This window comes from Neolamprologus brichardi, chromosome 10 (genome assembly GCF_056152115.1).
Source record: "Neolamprologus brichardi isolate AB-2024 chromosome 10, ASM5615211v1, whole genome shotgun sequence".
NCBI classification, from domain to species: Eukaryota; Metazoa; Chordata; class Actinopteri; order Cichliformes; family Cichlidae; genus Neolamprologus; species Neolamprologus brichardi.
Window position 1 is genome coordinate 27,731,024 of NC_142113.1, and position 20,511 is coordinate 27,751,534.

General features: G+C 41.3%; 1 protein-coding gene across 4 annotated transcripts in view; it reads right to left on the bottom strand.

Annotated features, from left to right (window-relative positions):
• LOC102791202 (glutamate receptor 4) overlaps nt 1–20,511 on the bottom strand; it is a 158,876-nt gene that overhangs the window by 63,784 nt on the left and 74,581 nt on the right. For all 4 annotated transcript variants that reach the window (XR_015719727.1, XM_006785103.3, XM_006785102.3 and 1 more), the window contains exon 4: nt 4,030–4,214. Coding sequence is in view for 3 of the 4 variants with exons in the window: in XM_006785103.3 (XP_006785166.1) it covers nt 4,030–4,214 (185 nt within the window). In the remaining variant the exon portion in view is untranslated. The remainder of the gene's footprint in view (nt 1–4,029; nt 4,215–20,511) is intronic.

Here is a 20,511-nt window from a genome sequence, read left to right on the forward strand (position 1 = left end):
TGGCTATGTTATAGTGTTAAAGCGCCTGACTGTTTACTCAAATGACAGACCAGCATTTTTTTTCCAAATGGCCAGCAGGGGGCGACTCCAGCTGGTTGACAAAGGAAGCCTGACTGCACAATCGTTTCTTGCTTAATTGGTGCTCTCAGGAAATATTTTCTTGATGTTATTGTTGCTTCACATTGTTTCACATCTCCTTTAATACAGCAGGATGTTCATTTTGGAAACTGTGGTCCCATTTAGAGGGAAACTGAGACGAAAGCAGGATAAGCTTAATGTATGGCTACCTTGAGGTGGACAAATCCGCACAATATATTTAGGCTTTATTTTTACCTATACAAACAAAAGACGACTAAATGTGTTTTACTTTCTAAAAAAATCAAAAGACAGCGTTTATTAATTCTGACCAATCACAACAGCCCAATTCAGACTGGCCAATGCCTGTTGGGAGGAAGTCACGCAATGCAACCAATGCATTTTTTACTGAAAGAAGAAAACTCCAAAAGAACAATGGACAAAATTCTGCTTGTTTTATTTTTCGTTATTACTTTTTAAAACACTTTAAGCTAACTGTAGCTGTATTCCTGTGTTTATTTTCCAGCTATTGCACAAGTTGCACAGCTCATCTTGCAAATCAGCAACACCCCCGTCTGCAAATGAAGCAGGTTTGTGTTCCTAGATTTTATGTTCTGATAGTCAAAGTAACATCTGAAAGCTGTGATACACCGAGAACTGACCGTGCGATAAGCAGCTAATGAGGTCTAATTATGTATTCAAGTCCTCATTCTGGATCTGGATATTTTAGTAAGCTGTTAATGGGAGGACAGCTGGAATGAACACAGGCTAAAATAGATGTTTATGTCTCTGTCAGTAATTCTGAGCACTTCTACACAGAAACAGTGCATCATTCCAAAAGCTCTCAATCTGACAGAACGTATCACGTCTGCTCTGGGAGACGACCTGTGCGCTGACATCAAGCAAAGATGGAGCGGGATGTCTGCGGCTCTGTGGGGGCAAAGAGGCACACAAACACTCGTGCATCTGCAAAGTAAATTGTTAGAACTATGACAGATGTCAGGAGTGGAGAGCTCCTGAATAATTGAACAATTACACAGACACCAGTTGCCCCTGGGAAAGATGGAGGGATGAAGGTATGAAGATGAGCAGAAGGAGGAGGAGGAAGAGGAAGGTGCACATCATATTCTGAGTGTGCTTTTGCCAACTAACACCACTGGAGATCAGGACAGACTGTTCTTACATTCAAAACTTTCTAATTAGCACATTCGCACTCAAAAACAAAACGAGCAAATACTGAAGGCTTGCTTGTTTTCTTTGTTTCTGACCTCCAGTTTTGACCGAATTCATTGTGTGACTACAAAAAGCTTTGGATTTCAAGCTGCATAGAAAATGCATCAAAAGGTATCTTGATGCATGCTCAATCATCCAGGTAAGTAAATTCAAAAGTTTGTTTCTTATCTTTTGGACGTAGCGTTTTCATTGGGAGGAACGCTGGTTTGCGTGGGGAGTCGAGAAATCCATTTATGTGAAAAGGGAAAGACCATCTCTGAATCGAGGAGGGGGCCTGAGGGTACATCTTTCACCATCTTACAATCCTGTGATTGCAGCCATTCCCCAACTGTGTGAATGGTACTCATGGCCATTGATCAGTGAGCTTTGATCAGTGGTTGTTGATCAGTGGTCGTGAGAATTTGCATATTAATGATCAAGGAACTGACCTGACACCCCATTGTTCCTTCAGTGGGCTGATTTCAGTCATTATGCAAATGTACTGTTTATAAGATTGGGGAAACCTGCAGTCAGCTGAGAGTGAAGAAGTCACTTGGATGAGTGACGAAACGTCCAGATGAACAGAATCAACCTTTTGGGGGCATCAAAAGGTGCTTTACACAGTATGATGGCTTTACCAGTTTTTATTAATTTGTCCCTGAGAAAGTCAACTAGATTCAATTCAGTTTTATTAGTATGTGACACGAATGTTTTAACATCATAGTTCAGATGCAAAGTATCCCATTAAACAGCAGAGTCTACACTAACTAACCTAAGTAACAAATTGAGAAAGTTGTAGATGGATTAATGGTATAGGTAAAAATACTATTTTTTTTCCCAGTGGTCTGGCAGTACATTGGAAAAAATGCTCTAAGTGAAACATACACTTAAACCAATATAGTTTCTATGCCTGTCTGCAAACCAAAGAGCCTAAGAGCACCAACATTTAAAGGAACCTGCAAAATACCTGCAAAAAACAGATATGAATGCTTGTTTTGATTGTATCAGATGTGTTCAGCCTTAGGTAGTGCAACACAAACTCTGTGCAGCGGCATATGAGAGAGAGATATATCTCTAAAACATGTCGGGACTCATCAAAGCTGCAAACAAGATCAAGTATAACTAACTGCATTGTTCATTCTTAAACCACGCCAATGTAATATTGCTAAAACTTAAACAAGGCCTAGCAAGGCAACAGCCAAGTGCCATCTTTCATCAGTGTGAAGTCTGTGAGACGGGCTGGTGAGCTCAGGCAGAGACGCTAATGGGAATTTGCAGCAGGCTGCAAAACACAGAATCAGATGAGAAAGAGAGAAAACATTTTTTTTCCTCATATGCCCCGAGGGAAAACTTTCATATAATTCATGAATGTGTTTTGGAGGCTAGGACCCAGTTCTTGCTTTACATCCATGGGAAACTGTGATTGATGTTTTAAAACAGACAGCCTGGGTTAGAATTTTACCATTTGCCTTCATTTCTCTTCCAAATAAGTTTGGCTAACCTGGGGATTTGTTGACAGTCTGTCTGTGACTCTGACTGTTTGCCCCATTGGACTTTATTTTGTCAGGACATCCCAACATCTTGGGAAAACATCCAGCTCCACAACTTCATTTTTGGCCTCTAGAGCAGTTCTGCATAATTGAAGGTTCAAAAATATCTGCATTTATCTGAAATGAGCCGTTTTAGCTCCTCCCCCTGTTAGAGGCAATTACCTTTCTTCTGATTGGCTGCACCTTGCATATAGAAACATGTGGGTGGAGCTTCTGTGCTTAGATAGATGTATATCCCTGAGATGACCAACAGTGTGGAACAGAGTGTTTATAGCAGTCAGAAGCCCGAGCTTTTGTTTTACAGCGATTACTTGAACATAAAATGGCCTTATTATTTGCAGTTGTTGCTGTGTTTAAGATGAACATACCCGGTTGTAACTGGATGTATATAATGGAAAATAAGGAAAAGCATAATAGGTCCACTATTTTTATTATTTCTTAAAGTACTATTAGAGGAAATGACTACAAAAACACATAACCTCAGTGCAATCTATGTTTAGAAGATGACATATTGAAGCAATTGTAAATTTCCCTGTTTAGAAAACCCCCCATATGTTTAATTCAATCTGCAGATTAAGGGTTAGATTTGTTAAGCGGGCACTTGAGCATGATTTAAATACAAATACGCAGCCAGTTAATTTCAGTAATAACTGGAAAATCCACCAACGAGCAGCACAAATTAGTGGCTCAAAAATGAGAAGCTGTGATGAAGGAGCAAGTAATGTATGAATAAAAATAATACAGTGTAAACAGAGGTTGATTTGTGGGTTTCTCTCTGAAAAAAGTGTGGCAGCTAAGCTGAACTGTGGCTGAGGTCCTGAGGACTGAGACTCAGGTGGAGCGCACAGTTATTCCAGAGGACAGCTGCATCTGTGAATACCATCAGACCCCAAGCTGTGCACACGTTAATAAAGATGTTATTATTGAGCTACACTAACACAGTCCTGCTAAAACCCTTTATTTTGAGAGATATTTCAATTAATTTGTAAAGGATCTGATACCGAAAAGAAGTAAAACATTGCTTGTTCATACACTGCTGGAAATAGCTGTGCACAAACCATGCATGAGGTTTCATTGATTCAACTTCAACATTTGCTGATTCTCCACAGGTAAAAAGGACAAAGATGACCGACCAATTGTGGTCTGCTAAAACAAAGAACAACCAAATGCTGATGCCAAAAGCTTACATCACCTGTTCCATCATGTTCTGCAGTCTCTCAGCTTCCACGTCGATGACAAACTTCTTCTCCTGTCGCCGGTCCAGGTCCTCCAGCAGTCTCCGGTAGTTGGCATCGTTGAAGTTTTCCACGCAGATGGCGCTGACTTGCCAGTTGTTTTGTCCTGCCTTCTCCATGATGGCCTGCAGGATGGCGTACCCTGATGTAGTCAGACACACGGGACAAAAATGATCAAACATGGAAGGAAGACATTCAGGTAAACTCTGTTCATGAATTTCACAAACCCATTACTCTAGTTTTGTTAAAGACGCTGTTAAAACAAGCAGCCAACATGCAGTTTTTCAGATAAATTCGGTGAGTAATTAGTTAGTGTGTAGTTTGTGTCTGTTAAAGGTTACCCACTAAAAATCATCCTTATCATACATGGTCATCGTACCAATTCTATCTTTCATGTGTGTTTTTTGTGACCAGAATAACGGAGATGCATTTTGTCCTGTTTATCTCAAACACAAGCTGAGCGATATCAATAAAGTTTTGTGTTCATAAAGTTCAGCCACAGGCCAGATAACATTTATGTGTTTGTGTGAATTTGGATAAAAGGCTTAGGGCTGCCGTGGATTTTCCTCACAATCAGACACATTATGTTGTCATTCAGTATTTATCACCCAAACACACTGTGTGTCTCCTAGAGGCCTCACAATGTGTTGAATGCATTTTCTTCCCCATGAAGCGTTTGTAAAACTAGATTTTAAATATTTAAGAACCTGCGTTTGAAAAGCGAGAGCTCTCCTCTGCCTTTTCCGGGTCTATGTTATTTTTTATGGCCTGTTGGTTTTAAAAGCACAAAACTTAGTGACAAAGAAACTCGGTCAAAAACACTTTCCTTATCTGCTCGGGAGCTACTACAGTTGGTTGACTAAGCAAGAAAACACTTGCTTACACTTGGGTGAGGCTGCAAAAGCATTGTGTCAAATCCACAATAAGACAAACTGTCTACAAGTGGAAGAAATTCAAAGCTGCCTCTTCTTTCTTTAAGCGTGAGTATCCTGCAGAGATCATACCGAGGGCACAACAGGTAATTTTGAAAGACATGAGAAAGAATCCACACCTAACAGGAAAGTTTGTCCAGAAATCTCATATAACACAAGTGCTCATGTGTAAAAGCATGAAAGACTCTAAAGACAAGAAAAACAGCTGGATAAACGGCATGGAAAAATCCACAGGATGGTGAAGAAAATTCATTTGTTTAAAACAAACATGTCAATATCCTGACCCTGAGGCCAGCTGAGATGCTGAGGTGTTCAGTCAAGACATCCTCAAAACACTGAACTGAAACAGCTCTGCAGGAGAACTTTGCCAAGATTCCTCCTCACCGCTGTGAACATCCGAGTGTTTACACAGGAAAATGTCTCATGTTGTTGCTGCTGCTGAAACAGATTTGACAAGTTGCTTAGCTCACCGTTTTCAGCCTGCACTGTGATTGATTACTCAGCGTGTTCAATAAAGGCACGACAAGTACAACATATTTATTTGTTTAGTGAAATGCAGTGTTTGTTCGGCCCGGGCATATTAATGGGTGCCCATGTTTGTCTGGTGGCTCATTTTTAATTTTTTATTAGTCGAAGACTAATAAAAAATTGGTATTTTGTGGTTGAAATATGTGCATCCATTCAATCATTCATTCGCTCATTCATGCCTATTTTTCTTTTTTGTGGTCCCTTATCCACAAAAAAGGGACCACAAAAAAAAACACAGTTTAGGTAAGGGACCACATATAGTCCAGTTTGATCTCAATTTGATCTAAAATTACTGCGAAACATGTATTTAAAAAAACACCGCTCATTATCTTTTTCTTGAAAGTTTTAAAAAGTAAACTTTATTGCAGGGCTAACACAGAGAGTCAGACAACCATTCTCACTCACACAGTTACAAATTAACCTTAAGTGTGTCTTTGGACTCTGGCAGGAAGCTGGAGAACCGAATGAAGCCATGCAGGCACAGAGAACACACAGAAAGGCCCGAGCCAGCCCGTGGATTCAAATGCAGACTGCGAGGCGATGGTGTTAACCATCACACCACCATGCTGCTGAAACTATAAGACAAACTAAAGACACACCTTACCCCAATAGGCTTTTTGCTATACACAAAAGCATAGCAGTTTTGCATATACATGTAGTATAATTTACTTAACAGAAGTCAGTTCATTTTCCTACTATTGGTTTTTTGCTTTTTTTGGCCATTTGACAAACAAAAATGTATTTTAAACATGTTTAAATCAAACACGTATTACAAATCACAGTCCAGGTGATTTGGCAGAAGCCAAAATCTCTTTTTCCTTGGATGCCAAAATTGTTTTTATATGCAGGAACAAATCTTATTCTGAATCCTTATCCTAAAAAATAGCCAGAAAATAGAAGCTATTTCTTTGTAAACTACTTTTCACATTTAATGAAGGATTTATTTACAGAACAAATGACCAGGCTGAGATATATTAAGAAAAACTAAGTGGTTCTGATTCTTATTTAGCAATTTTTTATTCCGCCTGAGCACACAGAGCATTTTATACTGCAGGCCTCCTTCACCCATTCTACAGTAAGTGATTTCTATCAAACATTCACTGCGATAAATCCATCGGGAGCAACTCTGGGTTCACCGTCTTGCCCAAGGATACTTTGGCATGCAGACTGAATCAGCAGGGGATCGAACCACCACCCATCTGATTAGTAAATGATCTGCACAAAGTGCAGTTTCAGAAATATATGAACTTCTCATTTCAGGCTTTTTTTATTTTTAATGTCTTTATGATCAAAACATGCTTTGAAGTGTAAAGCTGGCATCTTTACAAAATGAACAGCAGAGCAGTGAGCAGTTTTACAGCATCACAGGGGTGGCTATGAGGCTTTGTCCCACGGGGCACATGTTTGACACCCCTGTTCTATCTTCAGTGCTTTCAAGTCAACAATCCAATCACTCAGATTTTGAAAGTGCACCTGCTGCTCATCAGCTAACCCCACCATCCCCCGTCTCATGTTTTCCCTGCTGGCTTGCTCACTGGCAACTGGCCACATTGCTGTTGTGGTGGTTCTTAGTATCATTTCACTTCCACCACGGAGAGGATGACATTAACAAAACCCGCCTATTCATGACGGGCGACAGTAGTCCTTCTCCTGCAGCACGTCACACGAGGCTGCAGAGCCGTCACCGGCCACAGTACAAGAAGGTGGAGTTGGAGCGCATCCACAGGATGACAGAGCAACAGGAGAGCACCTCTATTATTTCATTTCAGAAATAATTCCATCGGGGTTTACAACCTTTTTCTTGCAGAGTTTAATACCTCTGTATTGCTACAGTAACAGTCAGTGCCCACTGAACGTGTTTTAATTATAGTCCTGAGTATGTTTTCTGAATAAACTCAAGTGGATTTCTTCCAATCCACAATATGGTATGTTGAAGCACATGATGCGATAAAACATATTGTCCATAATTGCTGGTTTGAAACACAAACCGGCTTTTTGCTGGCTCGACATCGCTGGCAAGACAACCGCTTTCCCATGGAAAAGAAACTCTTGTGAAGCTTTTATCCTTTTCCAGCCAGATCCTGGCTTTTGGTCCCGTCAGTCTCTCTGAGTTGGATGCAACTCGAGACTCTGGAGGAGGAGACCATCGTTGTCAGGTTTGAGTATGGAGAAGATGAGTGTCAGAGAGGAAACTAGGGAGCTGTGAGGGCGGCTGTTCTCCAGCAGGAACAGATGTCCCCCTTAAACGGACCCTCCTGGTGGCCATCACAATCTGGCAACCAGTCTCCCTTTGCTCCCAATTAGTGGATTAACCTGTGCTCTGGCAACTCAGCTCCCTCTCCACCTTCTCCATCGCCTCCCCAGCCCCTTGCTCCCCATTAGAGGGTTGCCTGTGCCAGGAGGGACTGCTGGTTGAGGCAACACACAGTCACACACATGGACACATTGTGTCAGTATGTCCCCAGTAATTCCTACGGGAAGAACTGGTTCATGACAATTTGGCTGTTGGTGAGTCAGACCCCACACTGGAGTGACTTTGTTCTCAATTTTAACAGGACAAAATTGGAACCAGGAAACTCAGAACGTGGTTCGATTCCTGGCTCAGCCCATCAAAGTGTCGATCGTGGAGGTATCGTGGTATCTGGGAGGGAAGAAGTTTCATGATGTGAATCGATTCGTTGCTGTGGTGTCGACCTGTTGCAGCACCACACTTGAATTCAGTGAGCTCTTTAAAACGTATAGGGCAGGTGCTGGAGTTTATACAACTGTGGCAATACACCTGAAAAGGTGTGGCCCAATAATTTTGCCCATATAATGTAGTTCTTGACTGACTTACATACTTTGAACTACCCTTGAGGTGGAATAACTAACTGTATTTTTAGTGTCAATATTTCGAGGAAGTTTCCTTAACATTTCCTTTGTGGTAAACGTGCCTACCTGCAGACAGAGAGCAGCTGACAAATACACATAATAGAAAGGACAGAGTGCGGAGGGCGGGAAGCCACAGAGGAAGCCAAAATCATTCCCTGTGGTAGCTGCAGCTACTACACAGCTATTGACTGAAGCTGTTTGAGCTAAGCTAATGTGTTCCTGTCAGTGTGTTTGTCGGGTTCTGAAACAATAGTTTGTCATCGCAGTGGTGTGCTCCTATCAGGAGAAATCCTTTTCGTCAGGATTACCATCATATTTTTTCTTTCGAATCCTGCAGTTTGCGGTCTCCAATTACAGTTATCGCTGCTAGATATGTCAAGGTTTTCACAGCAAATACACAGTTTAGAATAAAGACAGTTTGTGCCTGCAAATTTGCACTCACAGAGTGCTGCAGGAGTCATTGCTAAAGCCTTTAAATGAGTTATCATTTTTGCAATTCCATCCTCAAATACGGATAAGGGTAACAAGCTTTAGACCTTCTCATATTTTGTTCGACAACGTTTTTCTCCAACTCACACATTTTTTTTTAAGTGTATGTGCTAATACCTGACAGTCACAGACAGTGGTTCAGTCCATTTATAATTATAAAAGCTGTAGATTTTTGTGGAATACTCCACCCCCTCGTCCAAATGTGGTCTCTTCTTGCTCTAAAGAAAACAGCGTGGCTGCATCCAAGATGCTAATATTGAGGTACAAAATTCAGAGTCTGGAAAGACTGAAATAACTGTCCAGACTGATCATTTCACAGTCTCTGGTCAGCCTAATACAGGTGAGCACCTACGTTTGCTTTTATGACCAGATGTTTTTGTACAATTACTCTGAATAATGCAAAAGTGAAACGTTAGAGCTTAGTTCACTGTAACTGACAGAATGTCAGTTGATAAACTCTTTTAAAATTCAGTTAATTTTCCATGTTTCATACATGGAGGGATATCGATGTTGGAAACAAAGATAAGATAGCTTGAGTGTGCTCCATCTAGTGGCCAAAATGCAGGTGATGCTACCTGGAAGGTGACGCTGGAGCAGGAAGACACAGACTTTGACCTCACATCCTGTGGTCTAGGTCTCTACAGGCACTGCTTTTGACTTTAGATAATCCTTAGTTAATCTATCCAATCCTTAATTTTAGTTTAGTTTGAATTCCTGGAAACTCTATGTGTTTATTTTTTAGAATGCATGCTGGTTATCCCGGCAACGTCCTCTGCTCTGTGGACCTTGGATTAGATGTGAAGCATCAGATGTTTGCTGTTAAGGGCATTAACCACTGTAATTCATACTGGACTAATCCATTATTGAATATTGGTCCATTATCAGTGGATATGCAAATCAAGGGAAGACGTTCATTAGATGTCAGCAGATTCTAAATCTACACATTATAAAGACTGCTTTGACAATATGAACTGTTTTCATGTCATTATGGACATTGGTTGTGACTTTGTTCTAACTCCATGTTTTTGTCAACTAACCCCAACAAGTTGAGCTGTTCTCCAGCCTTGCGAACACTCGCTATGTTGAAGGTTTCAAAATGAAGATGACATCAGACTGGATTTGGTGACACTCATCTCAGTATTTAGAAAGCAAGCATGTTAAAGAAGCCTACTTCAATGCCTAATATCTCAGAGAAAACAGGTCCAAACTTTCTAAAAACTAGCGGTAATCTGTCTTTTAGTGGCTCTGAAACCTTTAAACTACATCATAACTCTCAGATTCAGGAAACACAGCCACCCCGAACCCACCAGATACAATTTAGCAGGGCGGCTGAGTGTGCAAAAAACATGATATCCCACTGTGTCCTGTTGTGCCACATGCTATATACAGCGCTGGGACAGGAATGTGCAGCAGTGGCAGCCGAGGCAAGTAAAGTGTGCAAAGGGCCAGCTGATTACCAGCTGATAAATGAGTGGCCCCGGGGTCGTAGTTGGAGCAGCAGACAGCTGCAATCAGCATCAGCGTCGAAGACATAGCCGCTGGCTGATGCGTACGTTTGTTGTGCTGATTGGAGCAGAGCCGGACACTAGATGGAAGCAGCTGCAGCCTGTGGAGAGGAAAGTGAGCGCACATCTGGATTTATGTACAGCGTGCGATTTCTTCCTCTCTTCCTTTCATTCCGCTGAGTGTCAGCGCATGTGTACTGAGCCTCCATCCTTCCACTTCCTCCCTCATTGAATCAGAGCTTTGCTTTCGCCTTTTCTTCCTCTTCAGAGTGTACACAAAGAGGCTCGGAGCTATTCGTGGCCAGTACACACTGCTGATACCAGTCCATCTGCTGGAGAACTATCCTTCTCCTCAAGGGCGTAGATTTGGTTCTCTTATATACATTAGCACTAAGGGAACACTGAATGACCTGGTGGGTTTTGTCCATAAAACTACTCCTCTAAGATTACCACAAAGTAAAAGATCTCTCAGCAAAATTATGCAACATTTTAAGCAGATTATACAAACATTACTAATGAGGCACTCATATGGATATTGGTGGGGACATGTCCCTTGCGTCCATGCCAAATCTACGCCCTTGCTTCTCCTCCTTCTTCTGTCTCACCTCATTTATCACATTAATTCCTTTCTTAGTCTCTGGTTTCCTCTGATTTTATTCGCTTTCCTCGTTTCCTCCTTTGTCGTTTTCTCACCTCTCATCTTGCCTGTCATCCCCTCTCATTTCCTTCCCGCTCCCTTCCCTTTTGTGACCTCTTCCCTCTCCTTCTCTCCGCTCTCGTCTCCTCTGCTCTTATTTCCTTTCCTCTCTGCTTGTCTTCCATCTCCATTTGTTTCCTCTCCTTTCGCTTCATTTCCTTTGCTTTATATGTCTCCTTTTATTTAGTTTTCACCTTTTTCGTTCCTCTCTGTATGTCGCTCCCTTTAATTTAGTCTCCTAATATCTAGTTTCCTCTCCTCGGTTTTTGTTTGTCACTTCTTGTTTCCTTTCGTTCCTTCTCCTTTCCTCTGCTCTTGTACTCATGTTTCCTCCCTTTATCTCTTCTTTCCTTCTCTCCAGTCTCTCCTACTCTTGTTTCCTCTTCTCCATCACTGTTTCCTCTCTTCTCCTGTTCTTTTTATCGTCCTTTTGTTTCCTTTCCTCTTACGTCTATCCTCGATACCCTTATTTATTCTCCTCTCATTCCCTCTTCCTTTTATACTCTCCCTGAACCATTTCCTGGTTTCTTTTCCTATGTTATTCCATTCTTTTTGTATTAACCTTTTTATCATCTTTGTCTGTGGTGTGTGTGTGTATTTATGGTGCACTGGAAAGCTCACAGGGACAGCATTCACTATAATCACACACACACTGTTACAGTATCCAGCCCCTTGTATCTCTGTTGCTTTGATGCAGGGAATCAGACTGGCGCTCATTGACTCAGCTCAGCCATGCGTGGGCTGATTCTACATTATAGTCAATATGGGATGAATGCCTGCTCCTGTGTGTGAGAAAAATCCTCGGGCCAGAGTGCTGCAGCCTGCACCCAAAAGCCTTCTGAAGAGCAAACACAGGCATGCAGAGAGAACACTAATGCATACGTAAAGACTTGAGCGGTGCTGACGTATCTGCACACACATTCATTCCCTCTAACAAAGACGTAAGACCTTGTGACATATTTAAGGTTTAGAAATATGCAAGTCTGCTTCATCAGAACGCATTGCTTACTCACAGTGGGACTTGGATTAAATGTGTGTATTATAATACATATGGCTGAAATTTAGAAAAAAGAAAGACTCTGAGGGATGGTTCCTGAGCTTCTGGTGATTCTGCATTTCTGCCTTTGCAGTCCAATGCAGAAATAAGGACTCGTGATTTTTAGGTCTGTGAAAAGTGCTTGTGCAGAAATTTGCTTTCATGCTGTACAAGGCAGGAAAACAGATTTTATATAATCAGCTGAAGGTGGTCAGGGAAATGAAGGCCCGAGGAAAGCTGAAGTAAAGAAATGAAAAACAACTAAATTAAAGCAAAAAAGCTGTTTATTTGTCAATAAACAGATATTTAGACATTTAAAGTGGACCTATTATTTTTCTCATATTTTCTGTAATAAATATGCTGATGAAAGAATAGATTTCAAGTAATGAAGTCAGTGTCTGTACAAGTAATCCTGAAATTATATACGTTAGTAATGAGATTGTATATCACTAAATACTGGTCATCGCAGGCACATTCGCTGCTCAAATCTTCAGTTTACACTGCAGTCACACGCATCTAGAGACCGGTTGTTGACTTCCTGGCGACCCCTAGTTGCTAAGGAAGAATGAATATTCCTTGACAGGTTGGCGAGCATTTGCTAGCTATCACTGACTAAAAGTGGTCACAAAGAGGGTGTTGCACCAGAAACCTTGGTGTGATTGATTTTTGTGATTGTTTGCAAAACACTCGCCAAGTAACTAGCAAGCGGTAGTGAAACAGAGACTGTTTGCTTTCAGGATAAAAGTTGCTGAAACCAACATGTTTAAAAATGTGCAACTTTTACTCTGAAGGTAAGAAGCTTCTGTTTCACAGTTTCACTACCACTTCGCAAGTAGTTGGCGAGGATTTGCAGAAAACTTGGCATCTTTCATGTTAACTACTGGTGACCATGGCAATTACAAGGAGGTTTTTGGTACAGCATTGTGTACCTATTTTTCACTCTTTCACATAAGCAAACTCTGGATTACACCACTTTCCATGGCAATCAGTTGGGATAATTGACAAGTTTCTACATCTGCATGATAATTCTTTAATCACTGATTTCACAGTGACTGCCAGGAACCTCCTAGAACCACTCACAACCCATTCAGGGCATACTCACTTTTCACTAGGAAGCAACAGTTACCAGGTAGTCACCAACTGATCTGTGTAATTTTTTGGGTTTTTTTGGGGGGGAGTAGCCACCGAAAAGAAAAAACAGTGTCTTAAAGCCTAAAGATGAGATTCAGACAGAAGCCTAATGGAAGGGGAAAATGCCAAGTGTAAGAAAACAGAGATTTAAAGAAAAAAACCCCCAAACAAACTGTGAATCATGCTAAACTATTCTAGTGGTGGTCCCAAAATAAAACCACGAAGCTGGGAATAACAGCATGTAGAAGCAATAAAAACATAGTAGGTATTCTTTAAATGACAGCAACATGTCAAATTGATATTACGTAGTTTGCTTCATCGACGTGTCAAAGTGATGGTGTTCTGTCATTCAGACACAGGTTATATATATCTTAATATTCCTAAAGGATTTACTCACACAACTCCAAGTCTGTACCATATAAGATCAGGAGGCAGGAGTCAAAAGAGTTCGGCGTCTTCTTTAAGCTTTGGTCTCGTCTTTTGGTGAGCTGAGGTCACCAAACGAACATGAACACGATGCAGGAGTGTTATAATGTCCCTCTCCACTAATGTGACAGCGTGCGTTCAGACTTGTGCTTTGTTACAAGTGAAAAAACTTTCACATTCAACACATTCAGAAGCCATCACACTGATGGAAAGCAGCTTGTGTCTGCAAACCGATTGAATTGCTGTCTGAAGCCTGATTTCAGCACCATGGACAGAGCTCAGAGCAGCGCAACTAAATCAGAAAACACATCTGACCTCCTCTCATTCAGTTTACATAACCCATAAAGTCTATACAAAGAAAGAGTGCACAATAATTAATTGAAACATTTGGAATGCATTGCTTAGGAAGCCGTTTTGATTGATGTTTCCAATGTGTCTTTTCAAAGGCCGATGGTTTATGTTGGTCCTTTTTTTTTTCTTTGTTTCATTACCGAGCTGGGCATTAGAGTCCTTTGCACTAGCTGTTAGGACATTTTTATTGTCTATGATGGTTAAAACAGGACAGCTTAAACTGAAGAGAAATGCTCCCTTGGTCTGGTTTTTTGCCGCTTTATCGTAGTTTGACACAAACCAGGGATGAATGAAACGTGCAGTTGTGGATTTTACCATGCCTCGGTGTGTCTTGGTGTTTGTTATTATTGTTATTATGATCGCTGGCAAATGTTCCTGGACCTTTCGCTTTCTGTGTTTCTGTCGTCTATGTTGTTCTTTTCCTTTCTTTCAGTTTTCTTCTATTTTTCTTTTAAAGGTTAGTTAAAGCTTGAAGGCTCCTCGTATGTCTTTCTTTGTTAGTTTCTTCCCTCCCCTGTTGCCTTGATTGAGTTTACCTGTGCCTTATTATCCCTCTATAAAGCCTGTGTGTTCTCCCTCGGGCTTTGAAAGGTCTCTCTCTGAATCCCAAGTCTGTCTTTGTGGTCTTGTTTTCACTGCTATGAAAGAAGTTACGTGATTGATCATTTTAAATGTCTGTGTATTTTTTTGTTTTATCAGGGTTACTTAAAAAATAGAGACAGATTATATGAAAAGCTTTAGCAGCGCTGCGGCTTGACAAAATTTAAAACTGAATCACTTTGAGTAAATTCAGATTTGGTCATTTTGCTGAGGGCAGAGGTTTTGCATTCTTTTGTCTAACTTAATCATTTTTCACAAACCACTGTGCACACATTATTGCTACTTTTGCAGTTATTTCATTTCATTTTTATTGGCCTGCATTCATTCAACTTCATGAACATGATGAATGTCACCAAAGGCCACACTTTGAATTCATATGGTAATCTTGAATGTCTTTCTATATTTCAATTACATGAGAACAAAAAGCAAATAAGGAAATTAAAAAAAAAGTGAATGTATCCGGGATGATCTTGCAGTCGCAACGCACAAAATAAAACTGTGGCTTTCCTTATCTGAGGCTAAATATCAGTGGGGTCGCCATTTATTTCAGGGAGAAACGGGGTGACTTTGTGAGAGAGGCTGGATTTTGTGTGTTCACAATATTTATATGTAACTGCAGGAGGGACACTGTTTGCACAGAAAGCAAGGACATTTACAATAAAGTGTCATTTTCTACTTTGTGGACTGCTGCTTCCCCACCCATGCTGTTCATCTGTCCCACCTGCTTTTTGCTTCAGTGGGCATGCAAATTTTAACCTTGCAAAGTGTGATCGTGTTTCCGCTAATGCGTCTCTGCTGAACTGTGTGAGCAGCTTCACAAAGCCGACACGCATCTTTACGTTTATCTATGAAAGTAAGGCTGTGAAAGTGGCTTCGGATTCTTTCAACCATTAGTTCACGATTATCTACTTATTGTAGCATGCTGGGTTTTCCCTATTTTGTAACACAAATGTGAAAAATATCTCAGGTCTTGGAATTAAATTGCTCTTTGGAAGAGATATTGTCTTGTGCAAAAGACTTGCCCTACCCTTTATTTTTTAAAGCTTCCAGCTAGAAACACCTTTGTGGAACTTGTTAAAGTGCTCTTGAGCTGTAGTTCTCTTGCCTTACTGAAGCTTTCTCAAGGTTCTTATTTTGATATCGGCTGTTTTTCACTACGTTTTTGTTCAGTCCTTGCTCCTGACCACTTTAAGAGGAAAGTTAAGCCACTTAACACCAATCTACGAGTCAATGATTAGTTGAGCCAAGGAAATGTCAAAGATAGCACAGTTTGACAGGCATAAAATTATATCTTTGCACCAGTGAGGTGATTCCCAGAGACTTGTTAACCAAAAACTTTGCATATTTCACGTATGGTGTGCGGTGTGTCCTTAGAAATTTGAAGAAACTGGACAAGTGGAGGACAAAAGAATGAGAAACAGGCCTAAAAATAATACAGAGGATATGAATAGTAAGGAAAAGTTGTGTCCAGCAAATCCAGTACCTGAGAGTTGTCACTTCAGTTAAACCATTAACAGTTCACCAAAGTTTTAATTTGGTTAATTAAAAGGTCTGTGTCAGGTCTGTGCAGTGGTTGCAGTTATTGCACTTACAGGACCTCCTACGTTTTAGGTCTAACCTTGCTTGCTGTGTGGCTGGAAATGGCTGTATACGTAGAAAAACCCCTCCTGTGTTACTGAGAGGACAGCAGGGTCAGCTGAACTGTGCATTTTATGAAGTCCACCTGCTGGAATACAAGGCACACCCTGCTGCACTCACACCGGCAACATAAAAAAAAAAACATATCCACAACATAATTTTAGCGGCAGTTCAAATTTCAAAGAAAATTTCCAAAAAAAGCCGACAGCCCTAACTTTCAGTAACAGGAACACAATGCAGACTAAAGGGCAACACATACTGAGCAATGTTTTCCAAGTGTGTCTGCAGAGTTTTAGACATCCGTCAGTCATCTGTCACCCGGAACAGATACGCTTGTGTTTCTGCAAACACAAACAATCCACATCAACTCTGACAGGCGTGCATGTGTCACATGCTAATATGATAGCCTCTCTAATCATCTTATTCCATAGTCTTTTGTGTTGTGAAGCATGTATCCAGCATTTTTCACAAAGGCATCCAGTATGGCTGTGTTAAATCTCTACAGGAAGACAAATTCTCAGCCTTGTTCGGCATTGATCTGGGATCATCTGTGTATTAATTATCTGAACACCGATGGGTACTTTAAAATCACCTGCTTTTTAATGTTATCAGCAAGGTGAAAGGTTGTTTTCGGTTTTCATATTGGTAGGAAGGGTAGGCAAATTGATCTAAATATCAACAGTACCATTCCTTGTATTTCATCGATACTTTAGGTTCAGTTGCTCCCCTCTATGTCCAGGACGTTGCTCCAATCAAATCAAAAAGTAGACATCTGTACACACTTTGCTCCTCCCCCTTCTCATTTGTCACTCCTGCAGTGAGTTAGGGGAAAAGAGCATCCTGTCGAGATATTTTATAATGAAAACACTGGAAACAGGAAGGAATTTCTAAAGGATTTCAAAATTTCTAAAAACACATGAAAAAAAAATCCAACAGAAAATAACTTTTTCTCCCAAAACGAGAATGTGAGCTGTGGATTGGTTCCTGCCAGGTTGCCTTGTGATTGCTCCAGAAGACACTGACTTCTTCGCAAAGACTCGCTTATTATTCGCCTGATGGGAAATGGAGAACATTTGCCTTCAAAGTAAAAATTGGGCCCCACTGAGCCACACTTTTCAAAAGGCACAACTTTTACGTAGGCCTCTTCCATGGAAAACTAAAGGAAACTTTTGCAACGTGCAACCAGAGCAATTGCCAGGAAATATTTGGTGCAGCATATATGTCTTTGCAACCACTAACCAACTGTTCAGTTTCCCCTAAGGACTCATGGTTGCCAGGCTTGAGACACCTACTACATCTCTCAGTGCTCGATGGATAAACATGAATTGGTGAATTCGATGCTGAAAAATGACTGACCAACCAGGCAACAGAACGTCCACAGACATCAGGTGCTTCAAACCAAAAAACATTGTAACGTAAGAAAAGTCTGGACCTCACATGTCACAGCCCATCAACCCTGCAGCATTCAAATGGAAATTTTTGTTGCTGTTTTAACACAAAAACAGTTTTAACACTGCTCATTAGTATTCACTTTCACAGTAGCAAAGAACTGCTTTCTCTCAATGAGGTTATAACGACCTCCTAACCTTCTAGTAGGTGATTGTCTTCACCTCTTGGTGATTTTTATGCCACCGATACTGAAATTGCATGTTATCTTAATTCTGGTCTCAATGATCCTGAGCTTGAAGTCAGACCGAAGCTCCAGAAAACACAGAAAAGCCACGTTTTGTGTCCTCAGCCAGTCTATAGGGCAGCAAAGTCGTACAGCTGGGAACCTTTGTGGTTTTGGAGGATACTTGATCAGATTCATGCCAGTTTTGTTGAGAGGAGTGGAGGCTTTTTATCCAGTCAAGCATGTATGACTTCAGATAAGAAAAAGAGGGAGGGAATGAGTTGTTCTGAAGGGACGCCATCCCGATATCATCCTCACTCTGCAGCCCCTGTATAGCCAATCTGCTCAAACAATCACTGCAGCAGAGAGAAAGAATGAAGCCCTCTGACTACCTTCTGGAAAATGTATGAAAGCGAGATGTGGAGATGTGATCCAAGCAGCAGTCCATATCCATTCTGTCTTGTAATGGAAATGCGACACGGTGGGGTGAAAAAGTAGAAACTTATTGACTCTGTCGGTGTGTATGTGGTGACTGAGAGGCAAAGATCGGGTGGGTGAAAGAAAGAAAAAGGAGGAATATGGGAAAAAAGAGAGAGAGACACGGAAGAGTGAGAAACATATACATGAGATGAATACAGAGCTCGCTTCCTCAGGTGGGGAACTGAGCCAGAGGGAGAGAGGTCCAACAATGTCTACAACACTTCCAACAGCAGCTGCGCTGCAATATTGATCGCTCGGTGGCCACAAGACATACTGAGGACAAAAAACAGCCATTATTTCAGAAGCACATCCATTCACACCTTACTGTTCGCCACGCAGGGGGCATGAGGAGAAAACATAGGAGATATGATTGAGACCTCAGAGATTTCTTCCTGATAAATGTTACTGCCTCACAAAACAACACTTTGTGCACATCTGTGTGTACACAGAGCATGTTTTTAATGACTTTTGTGCGCCACTGACTGAAAGACCGTTTGCATGTTTATTTTTATTTACCTTTCCAAATTTTATTTAAATGTAAGAAATATTTTTTGCATTAATTATGCATTACTTTATTTTCTTATTTTTCTGGCTGCTGCAGCAGACCATGTGCCTTTATCTCTCTCTCTCTCTCTCTCCCCCCCCCCCCCCCCCCCCCCCCCCGTGCCTAGTATTCCCCTCTGTAACATGCTCTGCATTTCCTTCTTCACTACATCCATGAATCTTCTGTGTGGTCTCCCTCTTAGTCTTTCCATCCTGCCTAGGCAGCTCCAGCCTCAAAATCCTTTTCTAATATATCCAATCTCTCTCCTCTGCACATGTCCAAACCATCTGAGCCTTGCATCTCTAACTTTATCTCTAAACTGCTCGATCTGAGCTGTCCGTCTGATGTACTCGTTCCTAATCTTGTCCATTCTGATTGCTCTTCAGCTCTGCCACCTCCAGCTCAGCCTATCATCTGTTTGTCAGTGCCACCATCTCCAAACCATACACCATAGTCACCTTCTGTCCTTCTGTCACAAATCACCCCTGACACTCACCTTCACTGCACTCTCTTCTTCACCTCTCTTGTGCACTATCTGTCCCTTTGGCTGGTTCATCACGGATGCTTTCCTCACTTTCCATCTTCTTAACATGCTGGCTTCCTCATTAATACGTTTCCAGCTCTATTCATAATCATCCCAACCAGCTGCACATCTTTTCCAACTCAATCTCTCTGTAACCAGTCGATACAAGTACTTTTCTTCTACCAGAATCAGATATGACTAATCACAAGCTTTTTTTTTTGGTCTTTGCCTCCTCTCTCTCTGCTGTAGACCTAGCCTCCCAGTAATCCTGTCTACCTTCTTAATCCACCTGACTATCCCACTTTTTCTTTGCTAACCTCTTCTTCTGGATATTTCTTGCACTTTCAAATTCTACCACCAAGTCTGCTTGTCCTGTTTCCTCTGTAATAGGACAAACACTCTCTTGGCATATCATTCTTCCTTCTTCAACTTCCACCATTTAATCTTTGCCTCCATCTTCACTCGTTTCCTCTTCTTGATGTCCAAAGTCATCCTGAAGACAATCAAGTCTCTCCAATTGCACCTTCTGCATGTATTCACCTTCATCGACCTTTCTACATCACCCTATGTTGCTCCCTCTTCTTGAAGCATGTGTTCACCGCAGCCATTTCCATCTTTTGAAAAATCCACTACCATCTGTCCTTTCATATTTTCCTCCATTGCACCGACACAAGACCTCCTCATCACCTCTGTCCCCTTCACCCACATGTCCATTAAAGTCTGCTCCAATCACCACTCTCCCTTACTCCAGAAATCCTCTTTCTCTTCTAACTAACATCCATGAGTGAAAAATGCTGTGGTAAGAACAAGGTTTATTGGCATATCTGAGAGAACAAAGAGCCACTTTCACGCTGCAGGAACTTCTATATTGTTCTAATAACTGCAGGAGATAGTCCCCCGTCTTTTTTATGTGTCTGGACTGCAGCAACTGGGGACCACTGTAGTTCTTAGAAACGGTCTCTTTTAGCTTCTTCTACAGAGGTAGATTTCCAAGATAAGAGAAACCTCGAGTGACACAGATGTACAGATGGTCAAGACATAAGCCCCCTTCCATGCCATTACTCCATTCACACTCT